This window comes from Chiloscyllium plagiosum, chromosome 17 (assembly GCF_004010195.1).
Source record: "Chiloscyllium plagiosum isolate BGI_BamShark_2017 chromosome 17, ASM401019v2, whole genome shotgun sequence".
NCBI classification, from domain to species: Eukaryota; Metazoa; Chordata; class Chondrichthyes; order Orectolobiformes; family Hemiscylliidae; genus Chiloscyllium; species Chiloscyllium plagiosum.
The window spans coordinates 46,211,085-46,229,411 of record NC_057726.1 but is presented as its reverse complement, the minus strand read 5'-3'; the positions used below and the strand labels follow the sequence as shown (position 1 = coordinate 46,229,411).

At 39.2% G+C, this 18,327-nt stretch overlaps 1 protein-coding gene across 9 annotated transcripts in view; it reads right to left on the bottom strand.

Moving 5' to 3' along the window:
- Positions 1 to 18,327, bottom strand: part of fto (FTO alpha-ketoglutarate dependent dioxygenase) — a 416,196-nt gene that overhangs the window by 276,812 nt on the left and 121,057 nt on the right. For 7 of the 9 annotated variants that reach the window (XM_043706996.1, XM_043706995.1, XM_043706999.1 and 4 more), the window contains exon 6: positions 13,665 to 13,808. The exons of the other annotated variants lie outside the window; for them this stretch is intronic. In XM_043706996.1, the coding sequence (XP_043562931.1) occupies positions 13,665 to 13,808 (144 nt within the window). The remainder of the gene's footprint in view (positions 1 to 13,664; positions 13,809 to 18,327) is intronic. 9 annotated transcript variants of the gene reach the window in all.

Below are 18,327 nucleotides of genomic sequence, written 5' to 3'. Positions count from 1 at the left end.
TTAGGAGCAAAATAAAATAACAGAACCGCCAAGATAATAACCTCAGGTTTACTATCTGAGCAACAGCCAAAACTGTTTTCTTGAATTCATTCATGGGATTTGGGGATCGCTAGCTGCCAGTATTTATTCCCCATCACCAGTTATCCTACAGATGATGATAGTGAGCTGCCTTCTTAAACTGCTACAGTCCATTTTTGTTAAGAAGACCAACACTGTCATTTGAGAGGGTGTTCCAAGATCATGACAAATTGACATCAAAGTAATGGTGATATAGCTCCAAGTCTGGATAACGAGTAGCTTGGAGGGGAATTTGCTGGTGATGGTGTTCACTTGTACCTCCTGCACTTGAACTTCAAAATGGTAGAGGTCATGAATTTGGATGATGTTATCTAAGAAGCCTTGCTGAATTTCTATAGTACATCTTACAGAAGGCATATACTGTTGTTATTGAGCATCACTTGTCGAGCGAATGCATGTCTTTTGATTTGGTGATTATCAAGTGAGCTATAAAACAGAGCTTTCCTGATCCAGGCAAGTGGGGAGTGTTCTATCATATTCCTGACTGTGCTTTGCATTGTGGACAGGCTTTGAGGAGTCAGGAGATGATTTACCCACTGCAAGATTCCTAGTCTATGATCTGCTCTTGAACCACAGTATTGTATGACTAATCATACAGTCAGTTCTTCTATAACACAATGGTTGCACTCTAGTGAAATCCTACGTTATAGAAAAATGGCACTAAAGAAACAGCACTTCAAGTGTTGGCACTGTAATCGTGTTACAGCCAATACACACTTTAAATGTTCATGCTGTAGAAACTATGTCCCCAATTCGTCAATCACATTACAGCAAATTTGGTGTTAACGAAACGCGTGTTAGAACAATCTGAATTCAGTTTCTGATCAATAGTAACCTTAGGATGTTAATCGTGGGAGATTCATGATGGTAAAGCCATTGGATGCCAAGGAAGGAGGGTTAGATTCTCTCCTGTTGGAGTTTGCCATTGCCTGGCAGTTGTGTGGCTTAAGTGTCACTTGCCACTTGTCAGCCCAAGCCTAAATATTGTCCAGGTCTTGCTGCATTTGGACATGCAGACAGTTTCAGCATCTGAAGAGTCACGAATGGTGCATTCGTTAGTGAACACTCCCACTGCGAACCATATGGTACAGGGAAGGTCATTGACGAAAAAACTAAAGGTAGTTGTTGTGGTTCTGTTCGCCGAGCTGGGAATGTGTGTTGCAGACGTTTCGTCGCTTGTCTAGGTGACAACCTAGGGGAGCCTCCTGTGAAGCGCTTCTGTGTTGTTTCCTCCGGCATTTATAGTGGTTTGTCTCTGCCGCTTCCGGTTGTCAGTTCCAGCTGTCCGCTGCAGTGGCTGGTATATTGAGTCCAGATCGATGTGTTTGTTGATAGAATCTGTGGATGAATGCCATGCCTCTAGGAATTCCCTGGCTGCTCTCTGTTTGGCTTGTCCTATAATAGTAGTGTTGTCCCAGTCAGAACACATGTTGCTTGTCATCTGTGTGTGTGGCTACTAACGATAGCTGGTCGTGTCATTTCGTGGCTAGTTGGTGTTCATGGATACAGATCGCTATTTGTCTTCCTGTTTGTCCTATGTAGTGTTTTGCGCAGTCCTTGCATGGGATTTTGTACACTACATTACTTTTGCTCATGCTGGGTATCGGGTTCTTTGTCCTGGTGAATTGTTGTCTGAGAGTGGCTATTGGTTTGTGTGCTGTTATGAGTCCTAGTGGTCGTAGTAGTCTGGCTGTCAGTTCAGAAATGTTCTTGATGTATGGTCACGTTACCGAGACAGGGGACGAAACATCTGCAACACAAATTCCCAGCTCGGCGAACAGAACCACAACAATGAGCACCCGAGCTACAAATCTTCTCACAAACTTTAAAGGTAGTTAGGCTTAGGACACTGCCCTGAAAAATTATGCCCTGTAGTAATTTTCTGGAATTGAAATGACTGACCTCCAACAATCACAACTATTTTCCTTTGTGACATATATAACATCAACCAACAAAGCATTTTTCCATGATTCACATTGACTCTAGCTTTACGAGGGCTCCTTGATGCCATACTCGATCAAATGCGGTCGTGATATCAAGGTCAGTCAACCTCACATCACTTCTAAAATTCAGCTCTTATCCATGCTTGATCTGAAACAGTAATAGATCAGGTGATAAGTGGCACTGGTGGAACCCAAACCAGTGTCAGTGAACAGGTTACATGAGGCAAGTGCTGCTTGATCACTTTCCTGATGATCAAGAGTAGACTAATGGAGCAGTAGTTGAATTTGTCCTCTTTCTTGTGTACAGAACAGAGATGGGCAATTTTCCACACTATCAGGTAGATATCAGTGTCGTAGATGTATTGGTACAGCTTGGTTAGAGGTGAGCCACATTCTGGGGCACAAGTCTTAGTATTATTGCAGGAATGTTGTTGGAGCAATAGTGTCACAAAGGTAGTCCTTTTTGTTCTAAAAGTTGTCCCTTGGTTCAAGGATACTCTGTCCTTGATTTTTTCCAGAGGGGTAATAAACCAGGCTCGGCTCTGATCAGACTGGTTTGGTACAGAGATGAAAAGGATTTTGAGAGGCCTTTTGTTTATATATAAACAGATGAGACTTCAGGCCAAAGTGATCATGTTTTAGAAATGACCTGTTGAATGAAAGGGGAGTGGTCAGCTTTCTAGCTGAGCAGTTTAGTTCAGTCCAGAACTGGTTGGGAGTTCAGCAGTCGACTGTGTGAACAGACTCTCTCTCTTTCTGCCCTTCTAATTTCAACCCGTAAGCACCTGTTCCATTTTTTTTACATTGTTTTTCAAGAGGTTCTGCTTATTGGGACCACTGTGTACATTCGGAACATCATAATTAAGTCTAGTTGGATAGACTAAGTTCTGTAGAGGTTCTTTATTCTGTTCCTTGTGTTTCATTGGGTAATCTTGTGAATAAGTTTTTGTCCGTTTTAAAACCTGGTAGTCAACCTAACTAACTCACTCTGGGTAATTTTCACTGTACACTTACTGAAACAAATTGTAAAATTATAGGCTGGGCTGCCTGCTTAAGAATGTTCTGAGTGGTCTGGCCTAGTCCATAACAATAGACTTTTCAGTAAGAAATGACTCCAGTAGTTGCTTGATTTAGAATCAGAGAATCCCTGCAGTGCAGTAAGAGGCCATTTGGCCCATCGACTCTGCATCAACTGTCTGAAGAATATTCTACCCAGACCCAGTCCCCCACCCTATCCCCGTAACCCCGCATTTACCATAGCTAATCCACCTAGCCTGAGCATCCCTGGACACTACAGGCAATTTTGCATGGTCAATGCACCTAAACTGTAGATCTTTTGACTGTGGGAGAAAAGAGTCGAAAGTGTGGTGCTGTAAAAACACAGTAGGTCAGACAGCATCTGAGGAGCAGGAGAATCAACGTTTCTGGCATAAGCCTTTTATCAGGACCTGCTGTGCTTTTCCAGCATCACACTCTCCACTCTGATCTCTCGCATCTGCAGTCCTCACTTTCTCCACTGTGGGAGAAAACCAGAGCACCCAGCTAATCACTGAACCACCGTGTCACCCAATTCATGTGGAATGATTTGAATGAGCTGAAGGCTGGTATCTGTGATGCTGGGGATACCTGCAGGAAGTGGAGAAAAATCATCCACTTAAGGTAAATCATGTCAATGAGTTGAAGGAGTGGTTGAATGGCTGGTATGGGAGGAATAGGCTTCAGTTCAAAGATTACCTTGGCAGTACTGAGGTAGAAGGATGTTGTTCCAACCAGGGTGGGCTTCACTAAAACCAAATTGGGATCAGTATCCTAGCAAATCAAATAGATAGGACTGTACAGGGGCTTCAAATAAATTAGGAGGTGGAGGTTTCTGGATAGGTGATACATAGGCTGACAAAGCAAGAGAAGCTGCAGAGCAGCTATTGGGAAAATTACACCCAGGGACAGAAAGGGATGGAATACACAAACATTAAACAAAAAGTAGTAAATAGAGCAAAAAGGATTGGAGCTATGATAAAAAGGGAAAATTAATGCCTCTTTTCTAAAGCATGGAGTATTCAGAACAAAAGAAATAAACTGATGGCACAAATAAAAGTTAATAAATATAATCTTTTAGTCATCACAGAGATATACTTACAAGGAGATCAAAGCTGGGAACTAAATATTCAGGAAATGCTGACCATAAAGTGGACAAATTTAGCATCCAGTTTGTGTGCGATAAACCTAATTAGGAAGCAACTGTGCTAACCTTAAATAAGGGTAGCTATAGAGGAATGAGGGCAGAGTTGGCTAGAGTGGAGTGGGAAAGATGTTAGCAGAAAGGATAATTGATGAACAATCGCAGACATTTAAGAAAATAGTCATAACTCAGAGAAAGGGTATATCCCAATGAGGAAGAAGGATTCCATGAAAGGGATAAACCAACCATAGCGTTTAAGGATGATATCAAATTGAAAGGAGTTATTAGATCAGCCATTATCTCAATGAATATGGCTCCCTTTTTATCCAGCTCTTCCCAGCTTCCACAGATTCTGAAATTTAAAGGTCCAGTCAGCCACTTTGACAGTTAGTATCAAATGCTAAATGTATAGCCTAAGTGTGAAGTTAAGATGCTGAGAAGGTAGAATGCTGGATGGATAGGGGCATATGGTGTCTGATAAGTAGGAAGCCAGGTACATAGGGTGCTAGCTGGGTAGGAGTTAGGCTGCCAGGCCATCAGATTTGAGATAGAGAGGGGGTAGTTAAGTAGGTGCCAGGAAAGCAGAATACCAGCTGGTTAGGGGGTAGGGTGCCAGGTAAGCAGAATGCCAAATGAGTAGAGCACCAAGTGGGAAGAGGGTGGGTGCAAGGATACAAGGTGACAAGGGAACCAGGTAAGTGATGCAATGTTTAAGGTAGGGTGGAGGGAGTTAGAAAAGTTCAGTCTGGGATGGATAAGGGTGGCATGTCCAGCAACATGGGAAGGGAGAGTAGGTGAGGTCAGATTGGGTCTGCAGAATTGCATTTGAATGAATCATATCCACTAAAGTAGGGAACTTTGACCATTCATAATCAACGGACATTTTGTGATCAGCAGTGAATAGACTGCTTGAGCCTTCCTGGTTAGCTGATCCTGGACCATGAGGGTCCAAATTTTTGTATGGCCATTGTAACCATCCTGTTAACTTTTTAAATGTAGTCAAGAAGGGCTTCTAACAAATAAATCTGGCCCAAAGGAACCAAAATTGATAAAAGTCTAAGTATAAGAAATAAGCCAAAATTAACTTACTGGAAACCAAAACAGAAACATTGGATGCTGAAATAATTTGTAAAACAAAATAAAGTACTGTAACAAAACTTTCTTGCTCAAACATTAGAAATATTCACATTTCGTTTCGAATGCATTTGTAGAATATTTCTTCACATCTTGGTATAAACCGAGTGTACTTAAGGGCCTCAAAGCTTTGATCTGGGCAGAGAAATTTGGACTATTGCTGGGAGGAGGGGTGTGTTTCCCTGAGCAGCTTCCATTCTTTGACACTGTAACTCCACTTCCAATTTCTGAACTGGAAAACCATCTTCTTTTCTGTCTCTAAATTCTAGCATATTTTAGGTTATTCCAGCTCGAGTTGAGTTATGAGATGCTTAGCAGTTTCCAGTTTAAATTCCTCATCTACCTGTTCCAATAGTGGACTCAGGCCCAAGTACTCAGCCAGCACTTTAAGAGTTTCACTCCTTTCTCCCTTTTGCTCATTTGGCTAATATTTCAGCAGATAAACAATTATTTTCTACAAACACCTTTGAGTCAAAATGTGGTACTTGCGAATAATAGGTTAAGAATGTTTTGTTATGCTCATTTATTTCATTTTATAATGTGTTTCTGTTATCCAATATTACCTTTTTGGCTTATAATGAAGTTATTTTGGTTTGATTCTCATACTTGCAGCATGCTTGTTAAATTTTGTACCTTTATTCAAAATTTTTGTGGCTCATTTTATTTGATCCATTTCTCGGTGTTCATTCTGTTGATGTTGTATAGAACAACACTAGCCTTTAACTTCCTGTTGATTCAAAATCATACGTAACCAACTGCCCTTTGGTGGGTGGGGAGATGTTTTGGGAGAAAGAGAAAGAGAGAGAGAGAGCATAAGACGTGGGAGCAGAAACAAGCCATTTAGTCCACTGCATCTTCTCGACAGACGGCTGCAGGTATTATTAAGACAAAGACATGCAGTATAGGCAACCATTGCACGGTTTAAATAGAAAGTTATTACCACACTTTCTTGTAAAATGTGTGGAATCGGCAATTCTATTGTCTAAGAGTTTCTCTTGGAGATTATCATTTCTGTAGCAGACTGTAACACAAAAAGAATGTTCCAGACCCATCAGAAAGTATTTGGATGAAGGTTACAAAAGGTTATGTCCAATTATATTATTATTGTAATCTGCTTTGTGGGCTGTTTACTTTATTTTTACGATATACACTACATTTATGTAGATTTGCATTAACAATTGTACTCCATTTGTGATAATGACTTGTACATTAATTATTCCTCATTTACAATTTCTTTTTTGATCTGATTAAGTAAATTGGTTTTACAACCACTCAGAATCCAATATGTCCTACTCCATCCAGGTGGATGCTACAGTTAAAAAAGCACACCAACACCTCTACTTCCACAGAAGGCTACGAAAATTCACCATGTCCACAATGACTCTTACTAATTTTTATAGATGCACCATAGAAAGCATCCTATCCAGATACATCACAACTTGATATAGCAACTGCTTGGTATAGACCACAAGAAATTACAGAGTTGTGAATACAACCCATTTGATCTTCTGCCTTCTATTGACTCCATTTATATTTTCTGCTGCCTCAGGAAAGCAGCCAACATAATCAAAGACCCCTCCCACTCCAGTTATGCTCTATTCCACTGTCTTCCATAAGGCAGAAGATATAAAAGTTTGAAAACATGCATCAACAGATTCAAAAACAGCTTCTTCCTTGCTGTTATCAGACTAGTGAGTGGACGTCTCACGTATTATGTTCTGAGGAAGGGCCACTTGACCCAAAACATTAACTCTGCTTTCTTTACACAGATGCTGCCTGACCTGCTAGGCTTTTCCAGCAATTTCTCTTTTTGTCTCTCATATAATAAAGTTGATCTTTCTCTGCTCTTCCTGTGGCTATAACACAATATTCTACATTGTGTTCTATTACTCTAATGTACTTACATGTGGTTATGATTTGCTTGGTTATCATGTAAAACAATACTTTTCACTGTATCTCTGTACATGTGACAACAAATCCATCAGCACTGCCTTTCCCACATCCTCCAAATTCAACTGTCAAATGAGCACGAGTGTCCTGCTTGAAAAAACTCTACACAAGCATTCAAGTAAAAATCTTTAAAATTGGCTACAATATAGACTAGACACTGTGATTAGATGGCCGAAAATATCTCCCCCAAGCTTGGCCTGTTCTCTTAAGATAACAAAAAGCCAGTGCTACAAGGCAGCACAAAAAAATGGGTTTTAAAGACACTGTGAAGCTCTCAATGAAGTGCAAATTTCTTCACTAATGATAGGACAGAACTAGCAACAAATCAGTCAAAACGATGACAATTTGACCAATAGGCCGCAGCTTAAAGTCTAAACACCACATTAAACAGGCAGAATAGTGGCAACAAAGAAAAAGACACAAATCCTGTGCTCTGGCTCATACTATTTCAAGGGATATCTGCCCAAAAATCTAATGATCAATGGATTGGGAATTGGGCTATTCAGTCAGATGAAGACCCATGGCAGAAACCCACAACCCTGAAAAAATGTTGTACTTATATCAAAAGACAGCCAACAAGCTGACAATTCTACCATTAGAATTCAGGAATTAGAATAAGTTCCAACATATTTTTAAAAATACAGGGTGGCAAGCCTAGCATCTAGTAACATGATGGTTTATGGTGAGGTGGTTAGCTGTGTACGAAGTATCGCCAGATGAAATTTAGGAGCCCTCTGATTACATAGCTGTCCTTTTGCATTTACTGCAGAGAAACAGTGGAAAGGTGTATGATTTGTTGACCACTTTCATTGGGGTCTCTTCTCAGCCAGCTTATTAGCAGGACTTATACACTTAATGGTAAGGTCTTGGGGAGTGTTGCTGAACAAAGAGACCTTGGAGTGCAGATTCATAGCTCCTTGAAAGTGGAGTTGCAGGTAGATAGGATAATGAAGGCGGCTTTTGGTATGCTTTCTTTTATTGGTCAGAGTATTGAGTACAGGAGTTGGGAAGTCATGTTGCGGCTGTACAGGACATTGGTTAGGCCACTGTTGGAATATTGCATGCAATTCTGATCTCCTTCCTTTCGGAAAGATGTTGCAAAACTTGAAAGGGTTCAGAAAAGATTTAGAAGAATGTTGCCAAGGTTGGAGGATTTGAGCTATAGTGAGAGGCTGAACAGGCTGAGGCTGATTTCCGTGGAGTGTCGGAGGCTGAGGGGCGACCTTATAGAGGTTTACAAAATTATGAGGGGCATGGATAGGATAAATAGACAAAGTCTTTTCCCTGGGGTCAGGGAGTCCAGACCTAGAGGGCATAGGTTTAGGGTGAGAGGGGAAAGATATGAGAGAGACCTAAGGGGCAACTTTTTACACAGAGGGTGGTAGGTGTACAGAATGGGCTGCTAGAGGAAGTGGTGGGAGCTGGTCCAATTGTAACATTTAAGAGGCATTTGGTTGAGTATATGAATAAGAAGGGTTTGGAGGGATATGGCCAGGTGCTGGCAGGTGTGACTAGATTGGGTTGGGATATCTGATCGGCATGGACGGGTTGGATCGAAAGGTCTGTTTCCATGCTGTACATCTCTATGACTCTAAGCCCTACCGAACAGTTAGCCTTCCAATGGTTGTGACTGACAGTGATTATCTCCTAACTGTCAATGTCAACATCTGCCACACCTTACTTGCATTTGTCCTTGCAGTGGAAGTCTTGACCAGTGGGTCATGATTACTGTGCAGAAGGTTTCTGGGTATAAGAACATCATCCATCTGAAGGACATAGCCACACCAGTGGAGACCTTGCCTGAGCAATGATTATATGCTAAGCAAATTAGCACACTCAAGGATCTTTATGTCAGTGACAACTACTGCCAATACATGACAAGGATCATCTGAGACAATAAAGGTGGAAAACGTTCAGCCTTTCACCCAACTATTTTACCACTGTTGAGAATGCACTGAAGATACAAGCTTGCATGCGTCACAGTTTAGAGTTTCCAGTCAAGTTAATGCAGTTTCAACTTCTTTCTCAGCTTGGACATAACAACTATGCTTCAGCAATGAGCATGGTGATTTCAGTTTCAAGTATCAGATTGCTGGTGATTACAGACTAAACATATGGATATATTGATAATCTTCAATATCATATCGTCAATGCTGACAGATAGCAGTAGCGTGATACCATATTTTCCTGATGCTGATTCACAAACCAAATTCTTTAAAGGCATGAGAGGATTTATCTATTTGCCACTTAAGGTATTCCTCAACAAGGAATGTCATGAGATATGGTCAATGTAGAAGAATTCACGTTTGCTGCACCTTTGTTTTGGGTCACATAGCTTTCTATCAGTTCTGTTATCACAGTAGAAACATTCTGTCGACAATCTAAAGGCTAATGCTATACATATCTACCTTTAAAACAAATGGTTGAAGTTGGTAACTTCAGAGTAAAAGAATTAGACTCTATGTATACTGATATATGTCAGTTTAGTGGCAGTAACTAAGCATTTGAACTTTTATCTGTCATCATAATGTATATTGAAGTTAACCAGTGTCTACAAGAAATGCTCCAAAAACACTTGAAAGGCTAATGGCTGAAATACAGATCGTTGAACTATTTGACTCATCTATTTTAGTATCAGTTTGCAGTTGTCAAAGAGTGTTCACTTGCTACATGATTGTGTCGCATTTTAGATTACAAATGCCAGCCTGCAAACAGACATGGTTACTATTGAAGATGTACACAGATACATTGTAAACATCACTCACCCAACTAGAGTTCTCAACATGAAATGTAAACACCAACCTAATTTTCTAAACACCACCAACAACATGCAGAACAGAAGTAATCACTGATTAAAGACAGAAGCTCAGGTTGTTCAACTGGACTGTTTCGAAGGTTAGCTACAATAGTCCCTGTCATTTAGTGTGCACGACACGCTGAGTAAATTACATACAAGGCAGTGAATGAAGGCCACCTGTTCAGGTAATCCATATTTAATTTTCTTTGTACCTGGCAAACTATCAACTGCATCAGCATTCTATTCTGACATGCTGAATCATACATTACCCTTGCTGTGACTGTTTGCACACCAATATTCTTAACACAGACCCCAGAGTCAAACTACACTAACCCCTTTCATCTTAAGCAGCTGAGCTTTTGCTACATTGAGTTTAGTCTGTGAGCCATGCAATCAATTTTCAGAGGACCACAAGGTGGTATCTGCTGACTAACAAATCAATACCTAGCATGCTCTTAGCTATACCCCAGAGCAGTAAGTTGGCTCGGACCAGAAAGCATGGTCCAGCTGGCTCAGAGGTCCTTCAATCAATCAAGCCTGCCAGATCATATATTTTTGTGTGACTTATTACTGACCACATAATCACCCGCTAGCTGCACGGATAACTTAATATATTCTGTAATAGTGTGTTAGTATGCCTTGCTGCAAGTATCTCAAGGCTAGCCAGGTAATTGATTCAGTTTGCTGCATTTCAATGCTCACTCACATAGACTAAGAGTTTTCTGTGCAAAGCCCATCAGCAGGACAAACTGTTAAAGTCTAGAAAAAAATACCTAAAACAATGCCTAGTTAGCCACCAAAAATCAATAAATCAAGAATCAAAAATGTGACTCTCATGGGTAACCTACAGCAAACAGCCCAATCTGTCATTTCCAACAATGCAGAAATAACTGGTGACCTTTCAGTGCGAGTCTGCACTCTGTCATATTTCTAACCACTGTCCAAGGGCCAACTTCAATTCAAGTTAAAGAGAGCAATATATAAAAAGCTCATGATTTGAACAGCCATAAATGTGACAGTTCAGACTTGAACACTTGAGACAGCAATATTATTTGGTTTCACGGTTGTTCAAAAATACTGTCATTTTATCATAGTTGTGGCTAAGGCGTAGTGAAAAAATTATCCTCAGAGGAGATGTCAGTCACCAGGGTAGTTCATTGTTATCATGTTGTGACTTATCTGTGACAATTACTAGCTTATTCGAAGACTTCTACTATTTAATTGCAAGCAACAATGACATTGGCTCTTGCTCTCTTCACATAAGACTTTTTCTGTTCCTCCACAATTTTCCAGACCTTGAAACAACGTAGTGCACTGAAAATACACAGTGCTGCAATAAATCCAACAAATAAGAAAAAATCTTTTACTCAGCTATGGTATTCTGTAGAGATTACCCTTGACTCCATCAGAGAAGGTTTAATGTCACAATGGACACTATACTCAAAGTGACTTTGACATACAGTATAGACAAATGGTCATCACAAATCAGTGGTGTAATACAAGAATTACATCGTAATATCCATATTCCCAGCAATAATTATTATACTACATTTTCATTAGGTTTTACACTAGCATCAGAAATCTCAATAGCAATAGAAGAGCTTTTATAGCAAAGAGATTAAAAAAGGGTAGGCAGTGAAATGTATCTGCATTTATTGAAACACTTCCACAGGCAGAAAGCTTTAGCTTAATTATCTTGGCAGGCAGTATTTAAAATGTACTAATCCTAATTTTAACCCTGCGCACCAGGTGAATGTAGAGATGTCGAAATTGAGTTTGGGAACTTAGTATGTAGCATTATTGAACTGTTTAAAATGGCTACCATTTTAACTTGCAATTATATTCTGAAAATTAGGAGTCACCCTGCACAATTATAATTAATCATGATCTATGTCAATATTTGGAGTCAAATACAGTTTTAACTGAAGCTCGTGTGAAGTTTTGCTTTTATTTCCTTCTGGATGTTCAGTACATACCCCATGCCAAGGATTGTCCTATTCCATTTCCATTTCTAGCAATAAATTATTTACATTAGATCTGCAAGCTAACATCTCCAATGCCTGAAGCTATGGCATCAACAGACTATTTGCTACATGAAGTGGCCTCAACATACTGTGCTTCCACCCTCTTTAAATTAGGACTCTTGTTTCTAAATGTAACTATGCATTTGTAACACCTTTAGCTTCTTACACAGGACAACATTTTAACTAATATTACCCTGTCATTGTTTTGGAGGAACATAGGGAGAGTAGTAGGTCCTTCAGTCCCTCGAACCTGTTCTAACACTCAATGAGATCATGACTGATTTGTGGCCTAACTCCATATATCTGCCTTTGACCCATATCCCTTAATACCTTCACTTCAAAAAAAAATCTATCTTAGATCTAAAATTAGTAAATGATTTAGCATCAACAAGCGTTTTTGGAAAAGAGTTCTAGACCTCTACCACCATTTACGTGCAGAAGTGCTCTCTGCACAATCTGGCCCTAAGTTTTAGACTATGCTCCCTTGATCTAGAATCACCAACTAGTGGCAAAAATTTATCTTTATCCTGTCTTTTCTTGTTAACATCTTGGAGACTTCAATCAGATCACCCTTTAACCTTCTAAATTCTAGAGAAAAATAGCCTAATTTGTATAATGGTTCCTCATACCTTAACCCCTAAGTTCTGGTATCATTCTTGTAAACGCATGTTGTATTTTCTCCAAGACCAGTATATCCTTCCTAATCTGCTCACAGTACAAAAATACAAGACTGGAATATCAGAGCAGAGGCGTACTGCTGAGCCAGTATAATGCTCTGCTCAGACCGCATTTGGAATATCGTGAGCAATTTTGGGCCCTGAATGAAAGGAAGGATGAGCTGGCATTGGAGGGCGTCCAGAGGAAGTTTACAAGAATGGTCCTGGAGATGAAAGGCATGTCATATGAGGAGCAGTTAAAGACTCTGGGTGGAGTTTAGAAGGAAGGGGGGAGGGGGGGAATCTCATTAACATTTATAACATACTGAGAGGCCTGGATCAAGTGGAAATGGAGAAGGTGTATCAATCCTAGAATGAGAGACTAGGACCTGAGGACACAGCTTGAGAGTGAAGGGACAACCCTTTAGAACTGAGGTGAGGAGGAGTTTCTTAAGCTAGGTGATGAATCTGTGGAATTTGTTGTTCCAGAAGATTGAGGAGGCCAAGTCATTGAGTGTATTTATGACAGAGAAAGGCAGGTTTTTGATTAGTAAGGAGATCAAGAGTTACAGGGAGAAGGCAGGAGATAGGTTGAGAAAGATTATCAGCCATGATCGAATAGCAGAGCCTAATTCTATTCCTGTATCTTATAGTCTACAGTGAAATCCTCCAAATATCATTTTATGCTATGGATGTACATCTGACACAAAGACAATCATATCATATAGTCTTAAAAATATTTTCTTTCTTGTGGGTTATCTGGACTTAGAGATACAGCAATTTGACAAACATCTTAGTACAGTTAATTCAAAAAAATTAAATTTTGCTTCTTTCTGGGGCAATCAATAATTAATATGATTGACCATGGAAAGATAAAGCCAACATGCAGTGAACTGCTTTTACCTCATTATGAATCTCTTCTGTTTGTCTCAGATAAACAAGCTCCAAAGAAACCAGGGAGGAAATGCCTGATAATGGATCCTTTCGCAGGTTCTTCATAGCTACGTCACAGCGCCCAAAAATATAATCCAACGTACCACTTGAACACTGTAAAATACATAGTTTGATTATGTAGCATTTAGGTAGCCACATACAATCTAATTTCGGAGAATAAACACCGTATTCAGTTTTCATTGTCATTTTTTTCTCTAGATTTCAAATGGATAATATTGTCGAATCATCGTTGGTGCAAAAGAAGTTACTTCCACATATGCATAACATATTATCTAGAAAAATCCTAAACCAGGGGAGAATTAAAACTTAAAAGCCATGAAATCTTCTCATGAATAATGTCACCATATTGAAAACAAAAAAATGCTGGAAATCATAGCTGGTAGGGCAGCATCTGCGGAGAGAGAGCAGCTAACGTTTCGGGTCCAGATGACTCTTCATCAGAGATTAATCCACACGAAAGAAAATATTTTAAGACTATATCGTCTATAAAGATAGAAGATTGTCCTTGTGTCAGAGGAACAGTCCTAGCATAAAATAATATTTGGAAGGCGACCATAAACCCTAAGATGTAGGAACAGAATTTGACCATTTGGCCCATCGAATCTGCTCTGCCATTCAATTATGGATGAAATGTTTCTCAACCCCCATTCTCTTGCCTTCTCCCCATAACTCTTGATCCCCTTACTAATCAAGGACATGCCTATCTTTGTCTTAAATATACTCTCAACAACTTGACCTCCTCAGCCTTCATCACCAGCTCTGATGAACAGTCATCTAGACTCAAAACGTTAGCTTGCTCTCTCTCCATGGACACTGCCTGAGCCGCAGTGATTTCCAGCACTTATTGCTTCCAGTACAGACCCCAGCATCTGCAGTAATTTGCTCCAGCACCATATTGACTCTGGCATTGTTTTCATCACTTAGGTATTGTGGTATGCACAAATTTGTTCTATTTAATCATAAACTTTTTAATAATTCAGACTGAAATACTGCTAATACTTTATGTTACAAACATTTCAGTTCATCCACTGCTGTATCAGGCTAAATATATAACTAGTATGTTATGAGATATTTCCCACTGGTATACATGATATTAAATCATACATGGATTCAAATTTTCTCTAACTGAACTAAGACAATCATCTTCAGCCTCTGACATAATTTCTTACCTTGTCACGACTTATGTCTACCTTGCTGACCATTCTCTCAGAAATTAAAACCATACAAATTCTTGGCATTCTGTATGATGCAGAGTCAAATTTGAACAGATTCTACCCAACATGGAAAATACTTCCTTAAATTCCGTTTTTTGTAACATCATTCATCTCTAATATCACCTTTAAATTTGATACCTCCAATGCTCTTCACACTCCTTCCCATATGAACTCCAAATCCTATAAACTTTATAATTTACTGCAGTGAAATAAATACCCATGTATTATAACACAATTAATTTTAAATCAACAAACTCTGCTACAAAGCCCTTCAGACCTTTAACTCACCCAATCTCTGCAATTTTACATACCCTCATTTTCAGACTTTGGTCTTTTCTACATGCTCTTCCCTTTGCTCCAACAGTCAAGAGACTGCAACCCTTTGGTCCTGGTTTCTGGAATGGTCTCCCTACAGTCCTCCACTTCTCTTCTCTTCATACCTTTGAACCTTATTAAAATCAATTTATTTAGCAAGGTATCCAGACACCTCACCCCATTTTCCTATCATGACTTAACTTTCATCTTTTAAAAAATATTTCTATTCCTGAAGTGCCTTCTAGCAACAGACTGTTTACCTGCCCCACATGAGTTACAGCCAGAAGTTGGCAAACTGGAGCCAATTTCCAGATATGTTTGCGTTCTTTGTGAATTAAACCCAAAACTTGCAGTTCTGTGTTAAATTGCTATCCATGATATACACCTGTAAGTAAATGGTCCTTACAATTAATAGAATGTGGACGTGGAAGCTCAGGCCTATAATGAACAGCTGTGGTGTGCCTTCCCTGAGGCAATGAAAAGTGCAAATCCATTACTGCATTTAAAAGAGAAGTAGCTAAATATTTGACAAAAAAATAAACAAAATGGTGTTTGGAAAGGGCATGTAAAGTTCACCACAAAGACATCACTTTAAAGGAAGCTAGTGCAAGTGAAATGAGTTAAATGGCCTCTTTTGCAGTGTAACATTCTATGACAAGTGTTTAGAAGGCTGACATATAATCTCAGAAGTTGGTGACTCTTACAATGGCACAAATATTTATGAATGCAACATCATCTGAAATAGTATAACTATCACAGATATTGTTTAATAGTTACTATAATTAAGTATATTGCGCATAGCATTATTGATTTTTGTGTTTTAACTTGTGCTGCTTATAGGGAAAGGGGGTCCTTCAAGATCTGTGTTGCAGCTTCTCATATCAAAGCTCTGATAGCTGGAAAAGATTTTTTTTAATTCAAAAGAAATAGGCTCTAAATTATGATTTCCAGAGTTCATGACAAGTCACCCAGACATTACCAAAATGGCCTATCAAAACAGCATGATATCCTTCCTCAGCAAATTAATTACAGTGTAAAAATGCAAACCAAGTCATTCTCAAGGTTTTATTTGAGTATAAAAGTCCAACACCGTCAGCATAAATACGAACATTCAAGTCCCCTTCAGTTAAAGTTCACACAAAAATGTGGTGAATCTCAATCTGGAATGAAGATTCCAGTTGACAAATGTATTAAATAGATAAATAGTTATATCAACAGCCCAGTAGCTATGGTGTCAGATTAGCAACTCAAAGATTGCGAATTCAGTTCAAAGCATTACAAGTTGTGAAACTTCAATCAGTAAATCTGATCGTAAGTGAGCTGGGCACCAGAAAAATAATTAGGAAACATACAAACTGTCCTTGGGAACTCTAGTCTCAGACTATATAGCTGATTCATAATGCTTTTTGAAGTGACATGAAATAATCATTACTATGTGTAAAAGTATTTTAAAAGTCATGTAGGGACAATCCTGGTTTAACTAGAACTTAAGCTATGTTAGCCTGGTTAATCTTGCAAACTTCTCCTCACTGACATCTGGAAGTCAGGGTTATGTAACTGATAGCCTTGATGAGTATGTAACTTGCTTGATCTCACCCTGAACAAATTCTTATTGAAGGCATACCTATACATGACAACACATGTAGGTTATTTCCACAATAAAGCCATCTTCAATTATGGAGTTTCATGGCTCTGGACATCCTTCATTCTTAAAGTATCACCAAGTCAGCAGACCAACCATGGTTCACCACAGAATGTAGAAAGGCATATCTTAGAGTGCAGAATGAATCCCGTGAAGTTACTAAACAGACCTTCTCTACATGCAAAACACCAAAAGCAGCAAGCTATATCTTTTAAACAGTCCCACAACCAAAATGTTAGTGATCCTACTATATTCCATTTAAGGATGGCAGTAGATAACAGGTAAAATTCAGGATGGAGGTTGAATGACATTACTACCTTCAATCTGGTTGCCCATAACAAATACAACAGATACGATGCAGGTGTTTCCAAGCTAGTGGTACAAGATGGGCAATTCTGCTATGCCTCTTTCCATGGTCTATTCATTTTATTGTCAATGAAATTAAAGAACCGCTGAGTGCATTTGTTCTAATTAGGGTTTGAACAAATTTCTAGATTAGTTGCTGAAGACTTGTACACCGGAACTACCTAATTTCGAGTTGAGCAGGTCCAATACAACTATGCTAATGACAACTACCTGGACAAGGGGTATTCTATCCATAAAATCAATATATAAAAAAAGATCTAGCCAACACTGCACCAGCACCTGCCTTTATTTACTTACTGCAAAATAAATTGAATACAAAACTAGAGACATTATACTTTAGCTATACAAGGCACCAGTGAGATCACATTTGGAGTAATCTGTACAGTACCAAGGATGTAAATACATTAAAAGCAGTTCAGGGAAGGTTTATCCAACTAAAACCTGATATAGGCAAGTTGTCTTATCAGAAAAGGTTAAGTTTGTACCTGCTGGAGTTTAGAAGAGTAAGCAGTGATTTGATTGACGCATAAAACATTCAAAGAGATCTTAACAAGGGAGATTGGGGAAGATATTTACTCTTATGGAAGAGTCGCGAATGATGAGGCACTGTTTCAAAATAAGGGGCTTTTCACTTAAACAGAGATGATCTTTTGATCTTGTGGAACTCTTGCTGAACATACAGTGAGAGCAGGGTCTTTGAATATTTGTGAGGCAGAAAAGGATAGATTTCTTACAAACAAGGGAGAGAAAGATTACTAGTAGCAGGTGAGAATGTGGTTTTGAAGTTTTAATCAGATCAGCAATTTTTCTTCAAATGTTGGATCATACTGTGGGGGCTGAATGGCCGATTCATGCTCCCTTTCATATGTCCTCACAATCATCAGGAAAGTCATGAAGCGAGTCATCGACGGAACAATCAAGCAACCTTCGTTCTCCAATGCTCAATTAGGTCCTTATAAAAATGACACAATGAACTCATTCTAGTTTTGCTTAAGATATGGATACAAGAGTTTACATGCAGAGGAAAGATGAGAGCAATTGTTCTCAATGGTAAAGTAGCAGTTATCTCACTAAA